Source organism: Culex pipiens, chromosome 2 (assembly GCF_016801865.2).
Source record: "Culex pipiens pallens isolate TS chromosome 2, TS_CPP_V2, whole genome shotgun sequence".
Taxonomy (NCBI): Eukaryota; Metazoa; Arthropoda; class Insecta; order Diptera; family Culicidae; genus Culex; species Culex pipiens.
The window spans coordinates 143,844,778-143,872,680 of NC_068938.1; the positions used below are offsets into that span (position 1 = coordinate 143,844,778).

The window sequence follows — 27,903 nt, forward strand, 5'->3', positions numbered from 1 at the left end:
ACAGCCACATTTTGTTTCTAATGTTGGTGCTACTGCGCGATTTTTGACATTTCGGACGTTCACCATTTCGAACGCCATCTTCACTTAAAAACCTGGATATGATAAGTAGGCGGTCCAAAACATTATAAAAAAATGCCAGAGTTATTTATTTATATTGCGAAAATTCAGAAGCAAGATTTTGTTAATGGGTAGATCGAATACATGAATATTTACTTATTTATACGTATTTACTTCGCAATGAGCTGTGAGTGAGTGTTATCAATTTGTAAATGTATTTATGTTTTTATTTTCAAATAGACCTTCCTCACAATAATTAATTTCGAAATGTTCGGCATCTGTGGGACATGGCTGCTGAAAGTGAAAAATGAAAATATTTGAGCACGAACCAAACCAAATATTGACTTTTTATTTTATTATTTGTATATACAGAGTGCATACAGACGAATTCGAATATGAAAAATTTCCTTTGTAGCAGTCAGTGTGTTATTTGTAACACAATTGGATCAATTGCAAGCAAAGGCAACAATTGCACAGCGAGCCAATAAAAAAGTGGCCCCTTAAGCTGATTAACGTTGGTTAATGTAACGTTGAGTGGGTCTCTCACTTTTGTTTAAATTTCATCCGCCCAACGTGAGGCTGAGGCACATGCCAAAGGTGAGCAGGGCAATCACGCAGACGAGCACCAGGAAGCAGAGGTAGTGCGCGTTGATGGGCACCCGGAACAGCTGGGCGGACATTTGCAGCGAGGACGCGTACAGCAGCACCGTGTTGAGCTCCTCGGACGAGGTGTTCCGGTGGACGAAGGGCCGGATGCTGATCAGGTGGCCGCAGGACTGGGTTTGTCGGCAGGTGACGGTGAGGGAGGCGGCCTGGAAGGGGGAGGGGGGGGATTTGATTTTGGAAAATTATTAATAATACGTTATTATATCATTTTATGGAGACGCATCATTACTTGCAGGAGTATTGAAGTATCATGCACCTTCATTGCTTTTTTCGATTTTTTTTTCTAATTCTATGCTAAACAATTCTCTGAGACTTCGAACAACGATTATTTTTTTTAAAAATTTTTGATTTGGATGAAAATATGTGTGGTACTTTTTCTATGACCAAAGAAGTAATTTTGCATCATTAGTTCGTCCATACAAGGCTTCATAGAATGCTAGCAATCGTCAATTTAAAAAGGCTTTCAAAATATTAAAAAAAAATTATCTTGGAACGGAGTTTCTTATCGATTTGATGACTTTGGCAAAATTTTAGGCATTGCTTGGAATTTTGAAAAAAGTTACACTTTAAAACAAACTAACCTTTTTGCCAGGGCTGTGGAGTCGGAGTCGGTGGAGTCGGGTCTTTTTGAGGACCTGGAGTCGGAGTCGGAGTCGGAGTCGTCAAAACTCGAACAGCTGGAGTCGGAGTCTGAGCCGGAGTCGGCTAAATTTTTATGAGCTGGAGTCGGAGTCGGAGTCGGAGCCGAATATTTTTGATAACCCGGAGTCGGAGTCGGAGTTATCTTAAATTCAACAAAATTATGTGCATTGATTATTAACAATTGTTATTTATTGTTATTATTATTGTTATAATGCAGGTTAATAAAAAAATCGTATATCTTCAATTGTTTTTTATTTCACTATGATCATTGAAGATAACCTGTTAATCCTCTCTTACCCAAGTATGTAGTATGATAACTAAAAAAACAATAAACAATATTGGTTTTGTAGACAGAAAAATTCAACTAATTCTTGACTGCTTCCTTTTGCTTATTTACCCTTTCAGTTTAAATTTGGCCATATTTCATCCAGTTTTTTTCTGAAAAAAGTACACACAGAGTCATCTTTTACCCCTATAGCGAATGTCTTTGAAGTTTAAATTAATATTTTTTTAGGAAAGAAGTTGCGAGGTACATAAAAAGATTGAATTTAATTCACTGTTTTTGGAAATCGGGAAAAACACTGACAGTTTAACTGTTCCATCAAATTATCTACGATTATAACAATCTTTTGCTTGGAAATCAACATACTAACTTTGATTGTAACAAATATAAATAAATCAATGTGTCACACACATTTAAAATATTTGAAACTGACAAAAAGTATCATATAAAGTTGCAACTAGTTTTGAAATAATCTTTTAATATTGTTAATAGACCTATTATCTCAATGTTCACTATTTCTTTATTAAAAATTGAAAGTGTTTATCCTTAGGCAAACTATTTTGATATAGTTGCAAATTGTTATTGAAAAAATCTCAAAATGTAAGAACCGAAGAAGAACCAATAAAAATGTATGGAAAAAAATTACAGGATTTTAATTTATTTAAGAATTTTCTCTTAATGTATATGTCCCACGCCAATATGACGGAAGGTGATGATCATTGCAAATCAATGCACCTAAAAAAATTCTTCTTGGAAAGCTTATGGGGTCCTTTTGAAATATCAGTGACCTAGAAAATATGTTACCTGTGGATTTTTGTTTTTTTAACAGCTTTAAAAAAAAGTTTCGTTAAAATTTAGTACATATATTTAAAAAACCAAGGTGACTTTGATAGTCACTGTGCTTTTTATAAATGTTATCCTGAAAGTGAACAAATTGAATTTATTTGTTGAATCGATCATTAAGGCTTGGTTTCTTTTGATTAATTAAAATTAATAAATAACTAAATAACAATAAAATGATTACATTTATCAGCTTTCTATAAATTATATGTAAATTTTTAGGTTAAGTAAATAAATCCATACATACTTACAAAATTGTTCTTCTACACACGGAGAAAAAAAAGTTCCCAAAATCGTGAACACCCGTTCACGAAATTGGGAAACACGAACAAAGTGTTCAAATTCCATGGTACGTTTTTGAAAATCGTACCATGGCATTTGAACACTTTGTTCGTGGTTCCCAATTTCATATCGGGTGTTCACGATTTTGGGAACTCTTTTTTCTCCGTGTAAATGCCTACAAATCTGGAGATATTTTTTGATTTATGTTTCGATAACGTATAAAAATTATAACCTAGAAACTTTTTTTCCGTTTTTTAATTCAAACTTTCATTCCTTGAGAAAAAAATATGACACTTAGAGAGTATATAAATAATCCTATTTATCATTGTTTTCAAAATAATAGTTATCTAACTTTTGAAATATCTAAAAAATATGTGGAGTCGGAGTCGGAGTCGGAGCCAAAAATTTATTGAAGGCTGGAGTCGGAGTCGGCTAGAGTTGGTAGGCCGGAGTTGGAGGTGGAGTCGGAATCGGTTGGAGCTGAAAGCCGGAGCCGGAGTCGGAGTCGGAGTCACCTTATCTCAAAAAGCCGGAGTCGGAGTCGGAGTCGGAGTCGTTTAAAACATGACCCGACTCCGCAGCCCTGCTTTTTGCCTTCCTCACTTTACTGAGGAAAGGCTATAAAATCACTCGGAAAATGAACTTCTTTATTCGACCTCGTAGGCCCACCTTCACGTATACCTATCGACTCAGAATCATGTTCTGAGCAAAGGTCTGTGTGGATGTGTGTAGGTGGGTGGACAAAAAAATTGTCACTCGATTATCTCCGGACTGGATGAACGGATTTTTACCGTATTAGTCTCATTCGATCCGTCTTGGGGTCCCATAAGTCTCTATTTAAAATCAGCAAGTTTAGTTAAGTACTTCAAGAGTTATGCTAAAAAAACGATTTTGGCGAATGTCCGAAAGATTGTAAAAAGGGTGGTTTTGCAAGAAAACCTATCATGTTATACATTTTCAGAAAGGTATTAAAAAGACCTTTCCAATGAGTCAAAAACATTGAAGATCGGACAACCCTATCAAAAGTTATTAGCACTTAAGTGTTATTTATACACTTTTTGGAGGCCGGATCTCAGATATTTCAGTAAAATGATGTCCGGGTCCATCATGCAACCCATCGTTGGTTAGATAATCGAGAGACCTTTCAAATGAGCCTAAAACATCAAGGATCTGACAACCCTATCAAAAGTTATTGGCACTTAAGTATTATTTATACACTTTTTGTAGGCCGGATCTCAGATATTTCGGTAAAAATGATGTCCGGGTCCATCATGCGACCTGTCGTTAGTTAGATAATCGAGAGACCTTTCAAATGAGCCTAAAACATCAAGGATCTGACAACCCTATCAAAAGTTATTGGCACTTAAGTGTTATTTATACACTTTTTGTAGGCCGGATCTCAGATATTTCGGTAAAAATGATGTCCGGGTCCATCATGCGACCTGTCGTTAGTTAGATAATCGAGAGACCTTTCAAATGAGCCTAAAACATCAAGGATCTGACAACCCTATCAAAAGTTATTGGCACTTAAGTGTTATTTATACACTTTTTGTAGGCCGGATCTCAGATATTTCGGTAAAAATGATGTCCGGGTCCATCATGCGACCTGTCGTTAGTTAGATAATCGAGAGACCTTTCAAATGAGCCTAAAACATCAAGGATCTGACAACCCTATCAAAAGTTATTGGCACTTAAGTGTTATTTATACACTTTTTGTAGGCCGGATCTCAGATATTTCGGTAAAAATGATGTCCGGGTCCATCATGCGACCTGTCGTTAGTTAGATAATCGAGAGACCTTTCAAATGAGCCTAAAACATCAAGGATCTGACAACCCTATCAAAAGTTATTGGCACTTAAGTGTTATTTATACACTTTTTGTAGGCCGGATCTCAGATATTTCGGTAAAAATGATGTCCGGGTCCATCATGCGACCTGTCGTTAGTTAGATAATCGAGAGACCTTTCAAATGAGCCTAAAACATCAAGGATCTGACAACCCTATCAAAAGTTATTGGCACTTAAGTGTTATTTATACACTTTTTGTAGGCCGGATCTCAGATATTTCGGTAAAAATGATGTCCGGGTCCATCATGCGACCTGTCGTTAGTTAGATAATCGAGAGACCTTTCAAATGAGCCTAAAACATCAAGGATCTGACAACCCTATCAAAAGTTATTGGCACTTAAGTGTTATTTATACACTTTTTGTAGGCCGGATCTCAGATATTTCGGTAAAAATGATGTCCGGGTCCATCATGCGACCTGTCGTTAGTTAGATAATCGAGAGACCTTTCAAATGAGCCTAAAACATCAAGGATCTGACAACCCTATCAAAAGTTATTGGCACTTAAGTGTTATTTATACACTTTTTGTAGGCCGGATCTCAGATATTTCGGTAAAAATGATGTCCGGGTCCATCATGCGACCTGTCGTTAGTTAGATAATCGAGAGACCTTTCAAATGAGCCTAAAACATCAAGGATCTGACAACCCTATCAAAAGTTATTGGCACTTAAGTGTTATTTATACACTTTTTGTAGGCCGGATCTCAGATATTTCGGTAAAAATGATGTCCGGGTCCATCATGCGACCATTTCGCCGAATGGTACGTTTCGCCGAAAGTCATTTCGCCGAATGGACGTTTCGCCGAATTGAATAAATTTTTTTTGTATAATTTATGCTATTTGTTCGCTGCAGTGCCATCTGTAATTCACTCATGCAAACTTGAGAAGGAGTGGCAAGATAATAATATAATAATTTAAGAGCGAGTCCACGAGCAAAGCATACCCATCTCGCATCGACCTCACCAATCTGCCTGAAATTTTCAGGGGTTGTTTGTACACATAAAACTAGCATTTGGCCAAAATATGAGCACTCTAGGTCAACGGGAAGTGGGGCAAATCGGGACACAAAGTTTGAAGGTTCAAAAACGTAAAAAATCTTAAAAAGGCTATAACTTAGGCAAAAATCAATTTATTTCCAAAATCCAAAATGCATCTTAAAGGGCTTCAAAAATGCAACAAAATGCAGGGTAGAGCATCCCAATTGGTCAATTCTAAAGGGAGTTATTGGTATTTTAGTGAAAAAATAGCATAATTTCCAAACTCAAATAAAAAAGTGTTCCATCCAGATATAAACTCGGATCGACCTGCAGCTTGTATGGGACATCTGGGGCTACTATCAGAGACTGAGACCGCTTTTGGTAAGGCAGTTTAACATATTGAATAGACACTTTTACTTTTAGTGAACTTTTGGGTTGTAAATTTTTGCTCGGGGGACCCCTAAGATCCCATTTTCTGGTGATAATTTTATCATAATCATGTTCCTGAAACAATTTCACATTAGAAACTTGCATAAAAATGTTTGTTTTTATCCATTTTAACCCTTTAAAAATGATAGTTAAAAAAAACTTTGATTCACATCTATTGCAAATCAAGTTCGTTTCCAAGGATACTAGATGACACCAGAAAAAAGCAGCTTCTTATTTTTTTTTATCTTTCATGTTTTAAAGGGTTAAAATGGATGATAATATACATTTTTATGTATGTTTCTATTGTGAAATTGTCTCAGAAACACGAATATGATAAAATTATCGCCGGAAAATGGGATCTAAGGGGTCCCCCGAGCAAAAATTTGAAACCAAAAAATTCACTAAAAGTAAAAGTGTCTATTCAATATGTTAAACTGCCTTACCCAAAGCGGTCTCAGTCTCAGATGGTAGTTCCAGATGTCCCCTACAAGCTGCAGGTCGATCCGAGTTGATATCTGGATGGAACACTTTTTTATTTGAGTTTGAAAATATTGCTATTTTTTCACTAAAATGCCAATAACTCCCTTTAGAATTAACAAATTTGGATGCTCTACCCTGCATTTTGTTGCATTTTTGAAGCCCTTTAATATGCATTTTGAATTTTGAAATTAAATTGAATTTTGCCTAAGTTATAGCCTTTCTAAGATTTTTTACGTTTTTGAACCTTCAAACTTTGTGTCCCGATTTGCCCCACTTCCCGTTGACCTAGAGTGCTCATATTTTGGCCAGATGCTAGTTTTATATGTACAAACAACCCCTGAAAATTTCAGGCAGATTGGTGAGGTCCAAACGACGTCCCATACAAAGGGGTATGCCCTGTTGGTGGACTCGCTCTTAAAAAGTTAAGAACGTCTCATGTTTCAAAGAATGCAAAAAAATAATACAAATAATTTGCTTAAAAAATGAAAAATGCAAAAACTATCAGACATTTTTCTAAATGCTATGCAAAAATAAAAAAAAAACTGCTCATGTTTGGAAGATGGCAAAACCTAACAAAAATTATAGAAATAATATGCTTTAAAAACTAAATATACATAAACTCACTGAAATTATTGAAAAATATGCCAAAAATATAGAATGCAAAAACTAACAGCAATTTTGCAAAATGTTGTGCTGAAAACCAAAAGAACTGCTCATGTTTGAAAGAATGCAAAAACTCACAGGAATAATTAAAATAAATATGCTTAAGAGCGAGTTTTTCAACGATGTGAAACAGGTCGTATCGAGGTGCTCCGATTTGGATGAAACTTTCAGCGTTTGTTTGTCTATGCATGAGATGAACTCATGCCAAATATGAGCCCTCTACGACAAAGGGAAGTGGGGTAAAACGGGCATTGAAGTTTGAGGTCCAAAACACATGAAAAATCTTAAAATTGCTCGCATTTCCGTAAAACTTCATCAACTCCAACTCTCTTAGATGCATTCGAAAGGTCTTTTGAAGCCCTTCAAAATGTGCTATAGACATCCAGGATTGGTTTGACTTTTTCTCATAGCTTTTGCAAATTACTGTTAAAAATTGATTTTTTTAAAACCTTAATAACTTTTGGCAACAGCCTCCAACACCCATACCCCCATAGGTCAAAAGTTAGGGAATTTCATGGACTATAAGCCTTCGGTATTAACTTTTTGGCCAATCGCAGTTTTTCTCATAGTTTTTCGATTTTTCTAGAACAAACATTTTACAACGTTAGTTTTTACCCTGCAGGCCAAGAAGACGGCACTTTTTGGTCTCAATTTTGTCATATTCGGAATCCTCGGTCAATTTCACGTAAGTTAGAAGTATTGGAGTTGTAATTTTGATTTAAAAAAATAATTAAATAAAACATTTTTGAAAAAAGAAATAGATCTTATTTACCCTATGATCAATACGTCAAATCGTCGCCATCGTGCTAACTTGTCGTACGTGCATTTTGGGCCAAATTGAGTTAAGAACGCCATTTTGTGCAGCTCACAATGCCTCACTTTTTGACCTTCACAGATCCCCAAAATTCGATTTCAATCCTGAGATATTCAACAAAAACCGAAAAAACTCCGTGCATTTTTGTCACTTTACATATGAAAGTAGTTTCAATCTTGTCGTGCTATCTTGTCACTCCATGAAAATTGATGTAAGTGCGACAAAAGGCCAAAGGGATTACAGGCCAGGAAAGTCAGGATGCGTTTGTCGCACGTACAAGCTAGACTACCGTAAACATTTGTAATTATAACTCGGGACTCCAGCAACCAACTTCAACTAAACTTTGGGACAATGCACAGAATGGTGAGCCAAACAAAACGTGTTTGTTATTGTTTACATTGCGTGCTCTCGTTTTTGAATATTCAAGGTCAAACATTAAAACGCGTTTTTCTCGGAACGTCAAAATGGCGGGTGCGACAAGATAGCACGACGACGTCGAAATGCTGTATCAAGTAGGCGAAAACTTGTTTACCCCTAATCCGACAAAATTCTAAATAATATTTTAATTAATTCTAAATGGCATTTTTTCCAATCAAATTCAAAATTCCAACACCTCAATCTAATGTAAAATTTTCTGAGGATTCCGAATATGTCAAAATTGAGACCAAAAAGTGCCGCTATGGATGCCTACAGAGCAAAAACTAACGTTGTAAAATGTTTGTTCTAGAAAAATCGAAAAACTATGAGAAAAACTGCGATTGGCCAAAAAGTTAATACCGAAGGCTTATAGTCCATGAAATTCCCTAACTTTTGACCTATGGGAGTATGGGTGTTGGAGGCTGTTGCCAAAAGTTATTAAGGTTTTAAAAAAATCAATTTTTAACAGTAATTTGCAAAAGCTATGAGAAAAAGTCAAACCAATCCTGGATGTCTATAGCACATTTTGAAGGGCTTCGAAAGACCTTTCGAATGCATCTAAGAGAGTAAGAATTGATGAAGTTTTACGGAAATGCGAGCAAATTTAAGAATTTTCATGTGTTTTGGACCTCAAACTTCAATGCCCGTTTTACCCCACTTCCCTTTGTCGTAGAGGGCTCATATTTGGCATGAGTTCATCTCATGCATAGACAAACAAACGCTGAAAGTTTCATCCAAATCGGAGCAACTCGATACGACCTCTAGAACAAACCGGGCAGAATCTACAAATACTGCCTCTTAAATACAAAGAATGCAAAAACTAACAAAAAAATTCAAAAATGTTATGCAAAAAATCGAAAGAACTGCTCATGTTAGAAAAAATGCAAAAACTCATAAAAATTATACAAATAATTTGCTTAAAAAACAAAGAATGCAAAAACTTACAGAAAATTTTCAAAATGTTATGCTAAAAATCAAAAAAACTGCTCATGTTTGAAAGAATGCAAAACCTCCCAAAAATTATAGAAATAATATGCTTAAAAAACTAATAATGCATAAACTCATCAAAATATTTGAAAAGTATGCCAAAAATATAGAATGCAAAAACTAACAGCATTTTTGCAAAATGTTGTGCTGAAAACCAAAAGAACTGCTCATGTTTGAAAGAATGCAAAAACTCACAAAAATTATGCAAATAATTTGCTTAAAAAACAAAGAATGCAAAAACAAACAGAAATAATCAAAATATAAGCAGAAAATAAAAAAAAATGTTCATGTTCGAAAGAATGCAAAAACTCTCAGAAATAATTTTAAAAATATGCTCAGTAAACAAAGAATGCAAAAACCACCAGATTTTTTTTTTCAAAATGTTTTACTGTAAATCAAAAGAACTCCTCATGTTGGAAAGAATACAAAAACTAACAAAAAATATACAAATAATATGCTTAAAAAACAATGAATGCAAAAACTAACAGAAATTTATCAAAATTATAAGCAGAAAATTAAAAGAACTGCTCATGGTTAACAGAACGCAAAAACTCACAGAAATAATTCAAATGATATATTAAAACAAGAAAGCAAAAGCTCACAGAAATGATTTAAAATTGTTTGCTGTAATTAAATAACTGCTTATATTTGAAAGAATGCAAAAACTCGCACAATTTTTTTCAACTGGATTATTTTTTCAGCGATTGTTTATGCATGTTATAATGCATAAACTTATAAAAATAACATACTAAGAAACAAATTTTTTTAAATAGATTGCAAAATCACCTTTTAGGGACAAAGGGGACTTTTCCAAAATATTTTAAGAGCGAGTTTTTCACCGATGTGAAACAGGTCGTATCGAGGTGCTCCGATTTGGATGAAACTTTCAGGGTTTGTTTATCTATACATGAGATGAACTCATGCCAAATATGAGCCCTATACGACAAAGGGAAGTGGGGTAAAACGGGCATTGAAGTTTGAGGTCCAAAACACATGAAAAATCTTAAAATTGCTCGCATTTCCGTAAAACTTCATCAATTCCAACTCTCTTAGATGCATTCGAAAGGTCTTTTGAAGCCCTTCAAAATGTGCTATAGACATCCAGGATTGGTTTGACTTTTCTCATAGCTTTTGCAAATTACTGTTAAAAATGGATTTTTTTAAACCCTTAATAACTTTTGGCAACAGCTTCCAACAACCATAGTCGCATAGGTCAAAAGTTAGGGAATTTCATGGACTATAAGCCAACGGTATTAACTAGAGGTGGGCAAAATCGCTCTTTTTTAGGAGCCGCTCATTTTCGTTCACTCTTTAAAAAGAGCCGCTCTTTTGAACGGCTCTTTCGCTCTTTTTAAAAATTTGAATGAATAGGGTTTTTTTCAAGAATTGCGTAATTTTATAAGTCATTTCACATTGGACCTTTATAAATTTGGCAGTACCAAATATTTTTTGAAGTTTATTTCCCTCAACTCTCTCCAAATTCGCAAAAAATAATAGCAAGACATTTTAATGAAAAAAGAGTTTTAAAATGCATTTTACACATCCTCAGTTGTATTGCAATCATTCGTGTTAAAAAGATCGAAGTATTGATGAACTTTTTTTCAAACGAAAACTAAACTTTTGCATTAGGTTCTGAGCAACGGAACTTCACCAAAAATCAAAATATTTTTGATTGATCCCAAAATGCTTTTGAATTTGTTTTCAGTGGATAAGACTTCTATTTTCATACAAATTTAAAAGTTTTTTGAAAAAAAAAAATGTTTTTTTGTCCCTTAATTTTTCGGACGGATTTTAAAGGGTGCTTTGAACATTATTTATAACGGCCATAGGTGAAAAAAAAACGAGGAGATGCCCTTTAAAACCAAGACCTATGGTTGCCTCAATGTCATGATTTCTACTCAAAACTAATTATTCGAGTAATTGAATGGCATCCAACCTAAACCTAAAATGCTGGAAAAATTGCTATTAATTTTAAAATTTCGTTTATTTCTGCAAGAATTGAACTTATGCTGATATTTTATTTAAAGAAAATATTCTGTGAACTCTTCTTCACATTCTGATTAATAAATAAAGTCTATAAACGCTAAAGTTTAATCGGACAAAATGATTCATTTTTTTACAAAATCTCAAAATTTTTTTGGTAATACTTGACAAATTATGCTATTTGGAATGTTCTAATTTGTATTCCGGTATTACTTTAATGAAAAATAAGTTGTACACTGAAAAGATTATTTTATTTTGTTTAGAAAATCATTTACTTTCGGAATTAATTTTTAGAAGCATTGCATTTTTTTTAAATTGCATTTTCAATTCTCATAAATAAATTTAATACTACATTTTTTGGGAATTCAATAAATTATATTTATAACAAAAATCATGTCACATTGAAACGGTTCTTACAAAAGACCGAAGCTTAAAAAAGAACCGCGGTTCTTTTTTTGTGAGCCACGGTTCGTTCGCTCTTTTCAGTGAACCGGCTCTTTGAGCGGTTCGCTCTTTTTTTGCCCACCTTTAGTATTAACTTTTTGGCCAATCGTAGTTTTTCTCATAGTTTTACGATTTTACTAGAACAAACATTTTACAACGTTAGTTTTTGCCCTGTAGGCCAAGAAGACGGCACTTGTTGGTTTCAATTTTGTCATATTCGGAATCCTCAGAAAATTTTACATTAGATTGAGGTTTTGGAATGTTGAATTTGATTGGAAAAAATGCCATTAAGAATTAATTAAAATATTATTTAGAATTTTGTCGGATTAGGGGTAAAACAAGTTTTCGCCTACTTGATACAGCATTTGACGTATTGATCATAGGATAAATAAGATCTATTTCTTTTTTTCAAAAGTGTTTTATTTAATTATTTTTTAAATCAAAATTACAACTCCAATACTTCTAACTTACGTGAAATTGACCGAGGATTCCGAAATGTGCCGTCTTCTTGGCCTACAGGGCAAAAACTAACGTTGTAAAATGTTTGTTCTAGAAAAATCGTAAAACTATGAGAAAAACTGCGATTGGCCAAAAAGTTAATACCGTAAGCTTATAGTCCATGAAATTACCTATCTTTTGACCTGTGGGAGTATGGATGTTGGAGGCTGTTGCAAAAAGATATTAAGGTTTAAAAAAAATCCATTTTTAACAGTAATTTGCAAAAGCTATGAGAAAAAGTTAAACCAATCCTGGATGTCTATAGCACAATTTGAAGGGCTTTGAAAGACCTTTCGAATGCATCTAAGAGAGTTGGAATTGATGAAGTTTTACGGAAATGCGAGCAATTTTAAGATTTTTCATGTGTTTTGGACCTCAAACTTCAATGCCCGTTTTACCCCATTTTCCTTTGTCGTAGAGGGCTCATATTTGACATGAGTTCATCTCATGCATAAACAAACAAACGCTGAAAGTTTCATCCAAATCGGAGCACCTCGATACCACCTCTAGAACAAACCGAGCAGAATCTACAAATACTGCCTCTTAATACAATTTGTGTCCATTTTATATATTTATTCTACGACTATTTGTCAATTCGGCGAAACGTCCCATTTGACGAAACGTCCCATGCGGCGAAACGACATTCGGCGAAATGACCTTCGGCGAAATGACCTTCGGCGAAATGACATTCGGCGAAATGTCCCGCGCCCATATCAAATAATAAAAAAAAATCAACTTTCGAAATTTCAACTTTTAAGAATAATTTCAGCTTAAGGACCCCATATCATGGCCAAAATAATGACCCCGATTAAATTGGACAAAATTATCCCAAAGATCTAAACATATTTAACAAAAGAAAAAATAATAACAGATTGTGTTATGGACACTTAGAAACATTTCCATTTGTGCGATTTATGGTAATTTTATTTCTAAGTCAGAATACCAACCGAATAACAAATCTTGTTATTAGGAGAGTTTTTGAAATGTATAACATTTCCTCTTATTAGCGTGTTAGTAAACATTTTCAATATGATATCACTTCAATACCAAATCTAGTTATTTTATCAGAAACTGTTATTATTTTTTCTTCTTGAAGTTGAACTTCAGGATAAAATAATAACACTTTTTGTTATTTTAACAGGATTTGTTTTTGAAATATTATTAATTTTGTTTTTACCGTCTGCTCGGGTTTATTCTTGCGCATCTTTTGGTATACATAACATTGATGTTTGGAGCACGCTAGAGCTTGGTACAGACCTTAAAAGTTTGACATTTTTTCGAAAAATTGTCCCCGGCAAAAAAAAAAAAAAAAATATGCGTCGCACCTCGCGACGCCCAAGATGCCATTTGATTTGGTGGGACCGATTTTTCGAAAAAAATGCCAAACTTTGAAGGTCTGTACTGAGCTCCAGGGTGCTTCAAACTTCAATGTTATATATACCATAAGATGCGCAAGGAACGCTTCAGTGGCCAAAATGCCTCAAAAAAGGACATTTTTGAAAAAAATCTTTTTTTATGGGTTAAATCCCATTTAAAATTGAAGGGCGGAGAGCCAGCTCCTGTTACGTCCAACCATGCTCATATTTGGGATTTGGGCTCAGTACGTCCACCGGAACCAGCTCCTGAATGCCCGCCAAAAAGTCATTTTTGTTACATCCTAATACCTAACGACTCAGAATCAAATTCTGAACAAATGTCTGTGGGGATGTGTGTAGAGTCACACAATTATCTCAGAACTGGCTGAACCGATTTCGGCCGGATCCGCCTTATTCTGTTCGTTTTGGGGTCCCCTAAGACCATCTATTGAATTTTATTCTGTTAACTGAAGTACTTTTAAAGTTATGTCATGAAAAAGTTTTTTTTTGCAACTACAAAAAAGGATGATTTTTGCATAACCTCAAAGGCTGGGACTTTTTGCTTACGCGCGAGAATCGCGCAGCATGCGTATCGCCCGGTTGCCACATTGCTCAAGCAGTGTCTGCGTCTCTTCTGGAAAAAGTCTGTATTAATTATGTTGCTGAATAAATCATTTTGTCTCGACAAAGATTTACACGAACTTTTTACTGAAATATACAACTCAAAAGACATTGTTTAATAAGTCTAGGGGGACTGCATGCAATTCCATCCTGCACCTAATGTTGGCGTATCAGCACTTTCAAATTCAATTACAGCCCCCCCCCCCCTTTCTCCTTTATTTTAGAGAGTTGGTAAAAAAAGAATTGAAAATTGATGTTCTGGTAAAAACAATAATTATAAAAAATATAAATTAAAAAAATTTAATAAAAAATAAAAAAAACTCTTAATTAAATTAATACAACCTAAAATACAAAATGAATGTGAGGAAGGCACCAATCACCTTAAGGTGGATCAAGCAATGTTTTATATATTCATTAAATTCTTCATCTTCAAAATTGTTCCCAATCGAACTAATCCACACACTGAACTGTTGCAGATATTTCACCGCGTCAACGTCATTTATTATCGCAGTTTGCGCGCGACACTCCGGAAAAAACCTACCCACAACGTGTTCCGTATTCCAGGTGCGGTAAACTGTGTGCGTATATTCCGGACGATAACTGAACCCGTGATGCTGCACCTGGCTGTTCCGTTAGTTAAAGGTCGTTCTTCCGTTTCACTTTTCCTCGCGTGATGTCATCACGTCGTCAACTCGACACCGTCGTGGCCAATGTCACCCCGCGGTTGTTAGTAGTTCTTGTGCAACATCACGTTCCCCGTGCGTTCGTCGTCGTCAGTCAGTGGTTTTGGCCACTTCGAAGGACACACATCACACAAAGACCAACGGTACCGGGGCAGGAATGTCGACCGGAGATAGGACCGCCTCGAGAGGTGCGACATTTAGCCTAACATGGTGTCTGCTAACGATGGGATGCTGGAAATTCTCAAATTGACAGTTTGAATGTGCTTCTGATGTCCTGAGTCCTTTTGATGTTGTTATACATTTTTAGTTCTATTCGACACCATGTAAGCCAGGTCACAGTGCTCTGCTTAGAAAAACGGCCATTGCGAGTCTGCTGCTGGCCTGCGGCCTGAGGGATCACGTATCATTTTCATGTGCCGGGCCAGCGATAATAAATCTCGGGCACGTTCGAACGAGCACACGCACTGGCCGGACGGCCTGGAGATTGGCGAGCCGGGAATGGCCCGTTGAACGTGTCCTAATCGTGGACAAAGCTCAAGATATGACCCCTTTTTGTGTGGCAAGAAGATTGAATTTTCGCGCCATTCCGACGCGACAATGCAGCCGGGAAAAAGGAGCTGCGTCGGGTTGTTGCGGAGCAGTGAACACGCGTTGAACTTGATGCGTTGAAAACGAAACGATTCGAGGTGCTAAAAGTGAGTTAGCTTGAAATAAGTGAACGCTTCGTGAAGATTCATTGTGCAAGTTCTCACGAATATTTTTTTTTCTGTTTAACAAACTCGTCCATTAAATTTTACTTTTGTGAACTAGAACAACGATGATAAAAATAAATGAATTAATATCGAAAAATTAAAATAATTAATTCGGTAACCGCGATTTTGAAGGTCCACAAACCCAACCAGCAAACAACAAATAAAAATGGTTTATTGGATTTTCTCAGAAAAAAAAACCAGAATTTGAATAAAAGTTTCTACAAACCCTTTAAAAATAAGCAAAGGTTGCGAAATAAGAAGAAATCAAATTCATCAAAATTAAAATACTAGTTAATGCAACGAGTTGCAAAAAGAGGATTTTTTCAGCACGAGTCGTATATTTATCCAACGAGGTTCACCGAGTAAATAAATAAAGAGTGCTGAAAAAATCAAGTTTTGCAACGAGTTCCATACAACATTTTTTGCAAATCCAAAAAACACACACTGAGTGAAATTTTATGTCAAATTTTCATGTATTTTGTCAATAAATCGTTTAAATCAAAAAAATGTTGAAAAGTGTTACTTTTCGAAACAAGTGCTGAAAAGTTCAACTTTATAGCACCCATTTGAGTGCTGAAAAGTAGAACTTTTCAGCTTTTATTTTGAAAAGTGTTGCTATTCGATTCTGTTATTTTTGGTACAGGAAAGTAGGCTATTTCGTCGTTCAAGAATGACAAGAAAAGTAAGTAGTTTCACGACGGAATTGCAAAAATAAAATTATTCGCTCTACAGCATTGCCTTGGCTGCCATCCACCCCGGGATTCAAACTGACGACCTTTGGATTGTGAGTTCAACTGCCTATCAGCGACTCCACCGAGACAGGACCCAGGGAGACGACTTCCTCACCTGTACTGAACTAACGACCTACGCACAAAAAATATTTCCGAATGTTACATCATTTATGATGTAACACTTTAGCATGTCATTAAACATTTAAATTTAAATGCAAATTGATGTAAATTTGCGACAAATTATACGTAAAAACATGATTTTACGTGTAATTCAACCGTTTACGTCGAATCTCAAGTTTCCATCAACTGAGTTTACATGTGATTCATTTTTTCCGTGTCGAGTAAATTCACATATTTTTTTCTGTGTAACCTCTAGGTTAGACCTGGGCCAACATTTACGTCCCCGTCAGACAAATTGGCTTTTTTTAATTTTGACAGAATTGTTAACAAATCATTTTACGCTCAATTTTTCCCATTATGTGTAGTGTTCTTCACGAGATATCATGGATTGCTTCCAAATGTAAGCATCTCTTAGATCTTCTTTGCTACAATTTAAAGGCTTAAAATATTAGTTTGTTCATTAGAGCGAAGAAATTTAATTGTCGGGAAATAGAAAATATCATATATTGCTGTAAAAATTTAAAAATGCGTTTAAATTGCCCTTCAACAATTATGTTCTGTGTTCATATTGATTCAGTATCCGTCAGTTTTTATTGGCATGATGTTAAAGTTAATAAAATGAATTCTTTGCCCTAATTTTCAAAGTTAATTTTTTTTGAATTATAAGTTTGTATTACTTAGTAAAATTACAATATGGCGAAATTTCTAAATTCCTTTTCAAAACTAAATGTTATCACTTACATTACTGTTTCTTAATGTTTATTATAGAGCGTCCGGGATTTCCCGGAAATAAATATTTCCTGTTTCCCGGGATTTTTAATTTTCCGGGAATTGCAGAGATTTAAGCGGAAGTATACATTGTCTCAATCTTTTGGCACGAATGTTTTAAAAATTTTATATTATTCATGACAACTGATAAATTTACTTCAGAATAGGCGAAAAAATCCACAGGGTGCAGGTGTGGATTTTTTCGCCTATTCTGAAGTTCTATTATCAGTTGCCACTTACTATCGTTGCTTTAAAACAAATAAATTCATGACGTATAAGTCAAAAACGGTAAAATTGTGTTTATTATGGAATTAATTTGATGATCCAGCTTAATGAAAGTAAACTATTACAATTTAGGTAAGCTTTTTAAACAATAATTGGTGTTATTTCATTAAAGCAATTCCCCACGAAAACAACATGATTCGAAAAAAAAGTTCTCCGATCGGGCTCAAAATTTGTCTGGGGGTTCCTTGGTTGAAATAATTAGACCCGTATTTTTTTTTGGCCATTAGGGTGACCTACGCCGTGTTAGGTTGGTCCAAAAAATGCAATTTTCGTCGATTTTCGCAATAACAACTTTTAAAAAAATCATATCTCCGCGCTATTTCATCCGATTATAGCTGTGTTAGTCGCAAAAGAATGTTTGGCTATTCTCGATTTCATTGGTAGGTTTTCAAACGAGCACTAACAATGAACTCAAATTGATGAGCGATGAACTCAAAAGCATGTAAAATGACACAGACAGGAATCAGGGAGTAGGAAGTAGGACGCGAATGTCAAGAAATGAAGGAATTCGATGATAAATGGGAGAGAATTGAGCGAAAAGAGACCGGAAATGGTAATTTTTCTCTCAATTCTCTCTCGTTTTGCAGAAACGATGAACGTTTTGAACGAACGATGAACATTTTGCTTCGTGCGTGTTTGAAAACCTACCAATGAAATCGAGAATATTTGGGTAAAATAGTATGAAGTTTCAAAAATCTAGCTTAACATATGAAAAGGTCGTATGAAAATTGTGGTACCCTAACATGTATAGGTCACCGCTGAAATTTTCAGTTATCACTGTTTTAGTGAAAAAAGACGTTTTTTCCCGTTTTCGTCATTTTCCCATTTTTGCGCGTGGCGTGTCGAAAAACCCAGTTTATTTTAAAAAAAATCGTAACTCAAAGTATTGAAATCATAACTTCACCATTTTTTGATTTAATAAGTAAAATTTTCCGAGGAATCAGATAAAATTATTTTCAGACATAGGCTCTTTGGTCCCGAGACCTTCAAAACAGCATTTTAAGTTTTCATACGATCTTTTCAAATGTTAAGCTAGATTTTTGAAACTTCTTACTATTTTTCCCAACAAGCCAAAATAATCACCTTTCTTTTGCGTCTAACACAGCTAAAATTGGATGAAATGGCGCGGAGACATGATTTTTTTAAAGTGGTTTTCGCGGAAATTGACGAAAATTGCCTTTTTTCGGACCACCCTAATGGCCAAACAAAAAATACGGGTCTAATTATTTCAGCCAAGGAACCCCCAGAAATTAATTTAGCCCGATTGGAGATTTTTTTTTTCGAATCGTGCTGTTTTCGTGGGGAATTGCTGATTAAAAATAACCCCTTCCTGCCGAAGCAAAATTGCGGTTCTGTTCTGAATTGGTACCATTATGAATTTCAAATGGGTTTGTGCAAGAAGAACTTTTTTAATTCGTTTAATACCTACACCCAGAACTGGGCATCGGCATACGAGAGGATAAAGAGCACGATTCGGTGGTAAAATGGTACTGTGTGCGGACGGAGAGGATAAATCCCGAATCTACCGAGAGTACTTTACTCACGGTTCATTTTACAAAAAAGTTCATCTATCAAAAAAAAAAGTGCCGGTACCGAGACTCGAACCCAAGATCTTCGGCATATTGAACCGTGCCTTTGCCGTATGGGCCACCATGGTTTGGTGATTAAGTGGCGGTCGTTTGTCCATATAAGCCACTCAAAGGATGAACTGTTCCAATGAACGAATGAACACGCGAGAGGACTATATTCTCGCAATACAGCACTTTCCTCACGTTTCTTTTCGTGAGGACTATCCCCTCGTTCTTTAACTTTGGGTGTAGGAAGTATTTAAGAAATTATAATTTGCACTGGTGCAACAATTGGTGTAAAATAAAAATAATGTTGATTATGAACAAATGGAACACTGGTGTTGGAATGTTGTTAACCCTCTACTGCCCACATTTTCTTTGATTTTTTTTTATTTTTCCCATGTTCAGGAGGTCATTTTGAGCAACTTTTGTTCTACGAAAAACTTTACTTCTCTTGCTTTATTTTTAGTATTTTATTTTGCACTTATCTTGTTGAGTTTACGTTTGGTTTTGGTAGTATTTGGCCTATTCTACCATCTAATATAATAACATTTTGCCTATCAAATTTTTTCACGTTTTTACAGTCACTTTTTTATTTTTTGCTTGTTTTTCACATTTTCTGCTATAAAATGGCACCATCATCATTAAAATTGTAAAAAAATGTGAATGTAAGTCTGGGACACTACAAAAATTATTGCATACCGTAAACCGGGGTGACTTTGATAGGATTTCAATTTATTTTTAGAATATTTTCCAACAGGTAAGGTTTTTCTCAAGATTATTATTTTTAAAACATGTACTGGGGTAGGCCACACAAAGTCCATGCACTATTTTGGAAAAAAAGTTTTTTCAATAGTGTTTAGAAAAATAGTTACGTTAAAAATTCTTCTTTTTAATTCCGGGGTGACTTTGATAGTCATAGTTTTTCTTGATAAAATCATATTTAAGATGTTCAAACTTTATTTGTACGTTAAATGTACCATCACTAAAGTAGCTGATATAGTTTCTAAGAAAAAAAATCAATGTTTATATTAAGTTAACTTAGTTTATAAGCTTTTTAACAAAATACATATAAATTTTAGGTAAAATTGTTAAAAAGTCGGAATTTTGCCTGAAATTTGTTAAAAATAGTTTTGTTTATAAAATTATCGATTTATATTGCATTTTAAACTGAATTCGAAGCACGAATCACAAGTTTTCACAATTTACATAAAATTTGTTCAACTGAATTTGCCGATAAATTTGGAGATTTTTTTTAATTGTGTTTCAAAAATACATATTATTTATTATTTACAAACTTATTTAACCTTCTCCTAGTGGAAAATTGTCCAAAGAATCCGAAAATGCATTCCGTTTTCCGATTAAAAATCATGTTCATTGAGAAAATCATGACACTTTGAAAAGTTTAAAATAATGACTTTCATCCACATTTTCTTAACTATAGTTAACTAACTTTATAAACTTTTCAAAAATTTATGAAAAGTTCTTCATAAGGTACTTTGAACACTTCTCTACCACGGTCAGTATGTTTCTGAACCATTCCTTACGTATTTTAATTGTACTCTTCATTTTGCGGAAAAATCGCAAACCTATCAAAGTCACCCCGGCTATCAAAGTCACCCCGTTTTACGGTACTTCTTTTTGCTGAAAATATTGGAAAGATTAGTAAAAAACAACCAAAGTTAATTTTTAGTTTTTAGTTTTTAGTTTTTAGTTTTTAGTTTTTAGTTTTTAGTTTTTAGTTTTTAGTTTTTAGTTTTTAGTTTTTAGTTTTTAGTTTTTAGTTTTGAGTTTTTAGTTTTTAGTTTTTAGTTTTTAGTTTTTAGTTTTTAGTTTTTAGTTTTTAGTTTTTAGTTTTTAGTTTTTAGTTTTTAGTTTTTAGTTTTTAGTTTTTAGTTTTTAGTTTTTAGTTTTTAGTTTTTAGTTTTTAGTTTTTAGTTTTGAGTTTTTAGTTTTTAGTTTTTAGTTTTTAGTTTTTAGTTTTTAGTTTTTAGTTTTTAGTTTTTAGTTTTTAGTTTTTAGTTTTTAGTTTTTAGTTTTTAGTTTTTAGTTTTTAGTTTTTAGTTTTTAGTTTTTAGTTTTTAGTTTTTAGTTTTTAGTTTTTAGTTTTTAGTTTTTAGTTTTTAGTTTTTAGTTTTAAGTTTTTAGTTTTTAGTTTTTAGTTTTTAGTTTTTAGTTTTTAGTTTTTAGTTTTTAGTTTTTAGTTTTTAGTTTTTAGTTTTTAGTTTTTAGTTTTTAGTTTTTAGTTTTTAGTTTTTAGTTTTTAGTTTTTAGTTTTTAGTTTTTAGTTTTTAGTTTTTAGTTTTTAGTTTTTAGTTTTTAGTTTTTAGTTTTTAGCACCAATTTTGTCACACCCAACAGCACCAGTAACCCTAGCGCCCACGTGGTTTCAAATGAAAAAACGTGGTGGCTTGCAACTCTCTGCGGGTGTTTGTGTGAGAGAGTGCATTGTGGGTGGTCACTCATGCGTGATGCTCCCCCAGGACCAAAGCTAAATTCTGGCCAACGGTTACCATCCACCGCACCCACACACTCAAACTAGGCCCACGTGATGGTATCATGTTCCACCGGGCTTCAGCAGCAGTAGCAAATCTAATTCCGCAGATGGATGACGGACCGCAGACGGACGCAGACTCGTGTGGTCCGAGTTTTACCTGGCGGGAATCTAAGCCATGCAGATATAGTGCAACCTCAAACCAACTCACCCGCCTCACCGCCGGGAGTTTCGTGATGTGTGAGCTCCAACTCGCGATATTGTGTGGCTTTCCTCCCGACTCGGGGGACTCTGGGTTGATGAAGTACCTCTACCCATTTCTATAGAGGCTTGGGGAAAGTTTGTCGGATATGTGCTGGAAGTTGTTACGGTGTTGCATTTTGTCGCGCTCGATATTGACGGAATTGAATCGTCTGAGATTCTCAGAATCGTTATCATTAGTGATTTAAATAAATCAGGGTATCGGCAGAGTGGGGATTGTCTAATATACAATATGCCTCTCGTAATTTTGATTAACACAATTTATTTAACGCATGAGCAATTCAAACTTTGTGTGAACCTTTTCTATGACCAAAGAAGATTTTTTTTAAATAGCATTAAATGATATAATTTTTTTATCCAAAACATATCGAAAAATGAAATTTTTCAGAATGGTAATTTTGAACAATTCAATATTTGCAAAGTTTTTTTTGTATTGACTGCTGCCAAAATTATATGGACGAACTAAAGATGCAAAATGTCTTCTTTGGTCATTTAAAAGGTACACACAATGTAACATCTTGAAAAAAGAACAAAAAAAAATTCTAATCTAATCTAATTTAAAACAAGCGTAGCCAGTTCGATGAAAGCATGCTGGAATGTCTTGTGACTAGATTACGCCCCAATCACTTTTCTTGTCAATATTAATAATTGCAGTACACTCATCCCTCATATTCGGAACAGTTTACAGATCAGCCAATGTTCAACAAATCATAGCAAATCGATAATTGAACATAATGATTAGCTTTTACCTTCATTTGAAAGCTATTCTTGCGATCTTTCGAAAGCTGTATTGAACTATTGCAAATTTTAACTTTTTTATCAAGTTTTTAAAGAAAAACCCATGAAAACCACAAATTCGGAACACTTTTTTTCTTACGGATGTAAACAAACTTTGATTCTCTCTTGGAGTACATATTTTTAGCAAAATAATGACTTCACTCACTGAATTCAATGAAACTCAAGCTTAGTGATGTTTTATGAATGGTCTGATAACTTTTTTTGTGACAATATCAGTTTAATCCAGGTGTTCCACAATTGTGGGAGGCACAATAACATCCCACAATTATGGAGCAGGCAATTTGGAGGCAGTGTTTTGTTTTTTGTCCAAATCAAGGTCCTAAAAATAGCAGGGGCGCCAGAAAAAATGCATTTGGCATACTATTGACAAATTATCACAAAAGTGTTCCGAATTTGTGGGTGTTCCGATTATGTGGGATGACTGTACATCCAAGAACATCCGAAAATGTAATACAAAAATTAAAGCGGCCGGCCCTACTGCATTGTGTTTACCGCTGGGAGGATTCTTAGAACAGACACATTTCACAGAATCAACAGGGGAGGAAGGATGCGTGGACTTACCGTACCAAACGCTCCGATTTTTAAGAAACAAAAAAAGAGTAGCACTTAAAAAAAAAGATAAAATAAAAAGATAAATAATGCATGACAACAGAGTTAAAAGAAAAGTATTAAAATTGAAGAAGAAACACTTGAAAAAAAGGAAAATGTATTTTTTTTAAAACAAATTTGATCGAATGATTGCAACATTGTCGCCCTTAATTGTGCATAGTTTCCCAAATCCCCCCAAAAAGCCCCCGTGTGACACAAAGAACACATGGCGGGATAACACCTGACCAGAGGGGATGAATAAAATATGCACGTGGCAGGATTTAGAATTCGGCCGTGAGTGGGCGGGGAGAATAATTTAATTTAATACAGAGCGCGCTTAATTGCGATCGAAACATGCTAAAACCCAAAAGCCCCTCCTAGTGCGTGTGCGTGGTTTTGTGAGTGTGCACGTGCACGCGTGGTCGACCAAAAATTGATCCCGTCGAAGTGTGTGCTGCCACACCCGTTGGAAAATGCCAAAATTGTGAGCTTTTCACCTATTGCATTGCACCAAATTCATGGCGTTGCATTGCAGCAATTCGAACCGCAATTGTTTTATAATGCGCTCAGTTTGGTGGGTTCAATTATTTCGGGTTTAGATTATTGCCGGTTGATTGGTTTGGTCAAATTTTGTGGAATTAAATTCGAATTTTAGTTTGGTCCATTGAATTTAACTAGTTTAAAAAGGAAAAAAAATGCTTAATTCTACACGCAAAACATGCAACAAATTCAACAGCCGGTGCACGTGCCAGCTTAAAAGTCTTGCAAGATCCAAGTTTCTCCTGTTTTTTTGTGTTGCGTTATCAAATCGCACTTCAGGTCCATTAGTCTCTATCCATCACCTGGGGCAAAAGATGCAAGATATTCCACTGTGGCAGTGCAAACTTGCACGGAGGAAGGATTAACCTTTGACAAACTAACCTTTTTTTATACATAACTTTTTTCAACTACGCAATTTCAAAAAAAAAATCAGTAATTTCCAATGACAGTTAATTCGACTTCAGGAAAAAATTATAAAAAGAACTGCAAAAAAAACAATAGTGATTGCTTGCAGAGGCAATAGAAGGATACCAAAAGAAGAGCAACAAAACCCAAACTAGTGGAGCAGGATAAAAAATAGTGCCTGTGTATAGTTTGTGACACACAATCGTTTAGTACCAGCAACTAACGGTGCAGACGAAGGTGGTGGCGCGCAGGGGTGTTGCAATTTGAGCTCACAAATTTTGGAAAATTGTCACGTACTGATGTCTCCTCTTCTTCTTTTGACTCGGCAAGCACGGTCACAAACCCAGGTGAAGCCCGGAAAGAAGTTGCTTCGGTCCGGTTGAGAGGGGCGGCGGTGGGAGTTTTATTCTCTTAGTTGTTTTTTGGCAGGAAACATTTGTTTCGTGCAAAATGGACTGATTAGTAAGATAGTGGTGAAAATCGTTTTTGACATTTGTCTATTGTAGCCTTATTTAATTTATTTGAATTAGCGAACATGTTCACGTTATATGCAAAAGGAATATCTCTAGTAGGAATTTTGCAATAGAGACCGCTTAGGCCATGCTGTAGTGCAAACAATTTGATTTAGTTTTTTTTAAAAGGGACCATCCATAAACCACGTGAACACATTTTTGGAAATCTCAAACCCCTCCCATGGACCATTGTTCATACAAAAAAAAAGTTATAGATCGTGTACAATTCAATTAAATTAATTCTTGTTTTAAGCTTTCTTTTAATCTATCATTTTTTCATTGCAATTTCTGTAAGTTTTAGAAAACTTTTTCTAACTCTTGTCTATTCAATAGTTAGAAGTTATAATGCCTTCGATTGAATGACGATGTAACACACAGCTGAAAGGAACTTTAAAACTCTATTATGTACCTAAATGAACTCAGTGTTACTTGATTATTCACAAATAAAAATACTCAAAATACTAAAAAGGCTATATTTGAATAAAAATGTTGAAAAAAAGCTAACCATTGTTTTCTTAATCAATGACAATTTTTATTTACAACTCATAATTTATTTTTTCACTCGATTTTTTTTGAAATGTTGAAGATAAAGAGGGGAAGGGGATTCATTTTAAAATAATATTCAACTTATCAAATTTCTAACAAACAGTTTAGAATCATGAACAAAAATTTGCGACCATTATTTCCATTTTTTGAAAAAATCAGATTTGATTAAAAAATCATAACTTTGTCAAAGATTTTTTGCACAACCTGAAATATTCTGAAAAGTTGGCATTTATGTCTCCTTAAACATAAAAAAATATTAAAAAATAAAATAGTGTTTTTTTTTTCAAATCAAGTTTTAGTGACAAAAAGTTAAATGAAAACTCACCAAATTTATTTACCGTGTATCATTTTTTCCTACAACTACAACTACTTCCTACAACTTTACCAAAGACACAAAATTGATCAAAAAAAATCTTTTAAAAGATACAGATTTTTGAATTTTCATACATCTTCTTTGTATGGACAGCTGCCAAATTTGTACAGAAAATCATAGCATAGCATAGCATAGCATAGCATTGATGTCTACCCGTAGCTGCTACTTCGTTATTGACCAGGACCCCCAAAAATTGCTCCGTGGCCCACAGATAAAAAGTAGGAACCAATCATCACCCCTTCACAATTTTCAAAGGTCCCTATCATGCTGATCATTACCGACGCCGGCCACGACCAGTGGTAAGACACGTGGTAGTGGATGGGAATGTTAACCGATACTTCAAACAAAACATTGTAATAGGGCCGAAGCCGACGTGTAAACAAAGGGTCTATCCTACTCACGTCAGTTGATGTTTACATTAGGAACGAGCAGGATAAACTCTTTGTTTACACTTCGGCTTCGGCCCTATTACAATGTTTTGCTAGACTTGAGTTATGGAGACCGCTAAATTGGCTGCGTCTTTGGTATGAGGTCAGGATTCACTGTGGTAGGTGATGCGACCATAAGCAATTTGGTCAACGGTTGAAAATTTATAATCTTAGGCAGCCGGCTGCGGAAAGATATCTAGGGATTTAAATATAGTATTAATTCAACCGCGATTCTCCAGAAATTCTCCGACGGCGTGCCTTCCGGTGATGTACGAAGGGCTTCATTCATTAAAATGATTGTATATCATAAGCCTTAAAACATATTCGACGGCGTGCCTTCCGATCATCGATGATATAAATCCAGCAATACGACTTGCTAGTCTTAAAAAAATTCGGTCCGTTTCTATCGAAAACTACAAAAAGAGAACAACACAAAAAAACTCATCGGCCAACGAACGCGCGAAAAAAAAATTATTTGGAATTATTTGGACAAACTAATGATGCAAAATGGCTTCTTTGGGAATACCGAAAGCACCAAAAAAGTTTCAGCCGGAATAAAAAAAAAATAAAAAAAATCAAATTATTCGCTCTACAGCATTGCCTTGGCGTTCTCGATTACGAGATTCCTACTCGAAACTAGGTTTCCGAAGGCTTGATTGTTGAGGCAATTGCAAACCTCTTTTTACACCTAAGCTTCTATCCACCCCAGGATTCGAACTGACGATCTTTGGATTGTTAGTCCAACTGCTTACCAGCGACTCCACCGAGGCAGGACCCAGGTAGACGACTCTTAACACCTGGACTGAGCTAACGACCTAACCTTTTTAGGTTAGTCCGGGGCCAACATTTACTTGCCTGTCCGACGGAAGGCGTGATCAGACAAATCTCGTCTCAAAATTTGACACCGGGACCTTCTGGGATCGAACCCAGGCCGACTGGGTGAGAAGCAACCACGCTAACCCCTACACCACGGTCCCAGTAAAAAAAATACAAAAATTAAAATAAAAAAACACGATTTGGTAGAGAATTTCTCAGGAACAACTCGTCTCTTTGTATTCATTTTAAATTGTGTTTTTGGAAAGTATCGAATCATTTTGAATATAAAGTTAAATTGGGAATCAAACATCACTTTTGTGATTTTTTTTTTTATAAAATGCATCTTCAAGTTAAAGTTATAAACTTTTCAGAAAAAATAGGCTCGATGTAACATGTTTTTTTTAATGATCAAATCAAACCAGAGCAATGTTTTTATATGTTTTATGTGGACAACCCAATTTTACCCGCAAGCTGACCATTTTTGCGCGACCAGTTGTAAGGGGCAACATAATAGGCAGTGCGCCAGGCAGACAGGTAGGCAAGAGAGCACGCACGTGGTTAAAAACGTGGTTAAAAACATAATTGCTTCTTTAGAGCCAGTCGCGCAAATATGTTAATTTTCGGAAGTTAATAACTTTTCAGCAATAAAATCCAAAAATATGGTGTGTTTAGCAAAGTTTATCCAAACATAATTAATGAACACATCCGAGAAATGGTAAGAATTAGATATGTATGGTTCCCTCCACAGCAGGGTGTCCAGAAAAAATAACCCCCTGCTCCACAAGTGGAAAACGGTTTTTTGGGCTATTTTATGCATCTGTGCATATTTTGAGCGGAATTGGTTGAGATTAATCCATTGATACCCGAGCATAAAGTTGGCAAAAACAATGTTTTTCAATCAAAAATGTCTCTAATAACTTTTCAAGTTCATCAAGTTTTACAGCTTTGGTCTGT

The 27,903-nt window shown here is 35.0% G+C and overlaps 1 protein-coding gene across 6 annotated transcripts in view; it reads right to left on the minus strand.

Moving 5' to 3' along the window:
* Positions 1 to 379: 379 nt before the first annotated feature.
* LOC120416214 (uncharacterized) overlaps positions 380 to 27,903 on the minus strand; it is a 190,021-nt gene continuing 162,497 nt past the window's right edge. For all 6 annotated transcript variants that reach the window (XM_039577910.2, XM_039577906.2, XM_039577905.2 and 3 more), the window contains one exon: positions 380 to 869. In XM_039577910.2, coding sequence (XP_039433844.1) covers positions 618 to 869 — 252 coding nt within the window. In that variant the 3' untranslated portion in view covers positions 380 to 617. The remainder of the gene's footprint in view (positions 870 to 27,903) is intronic.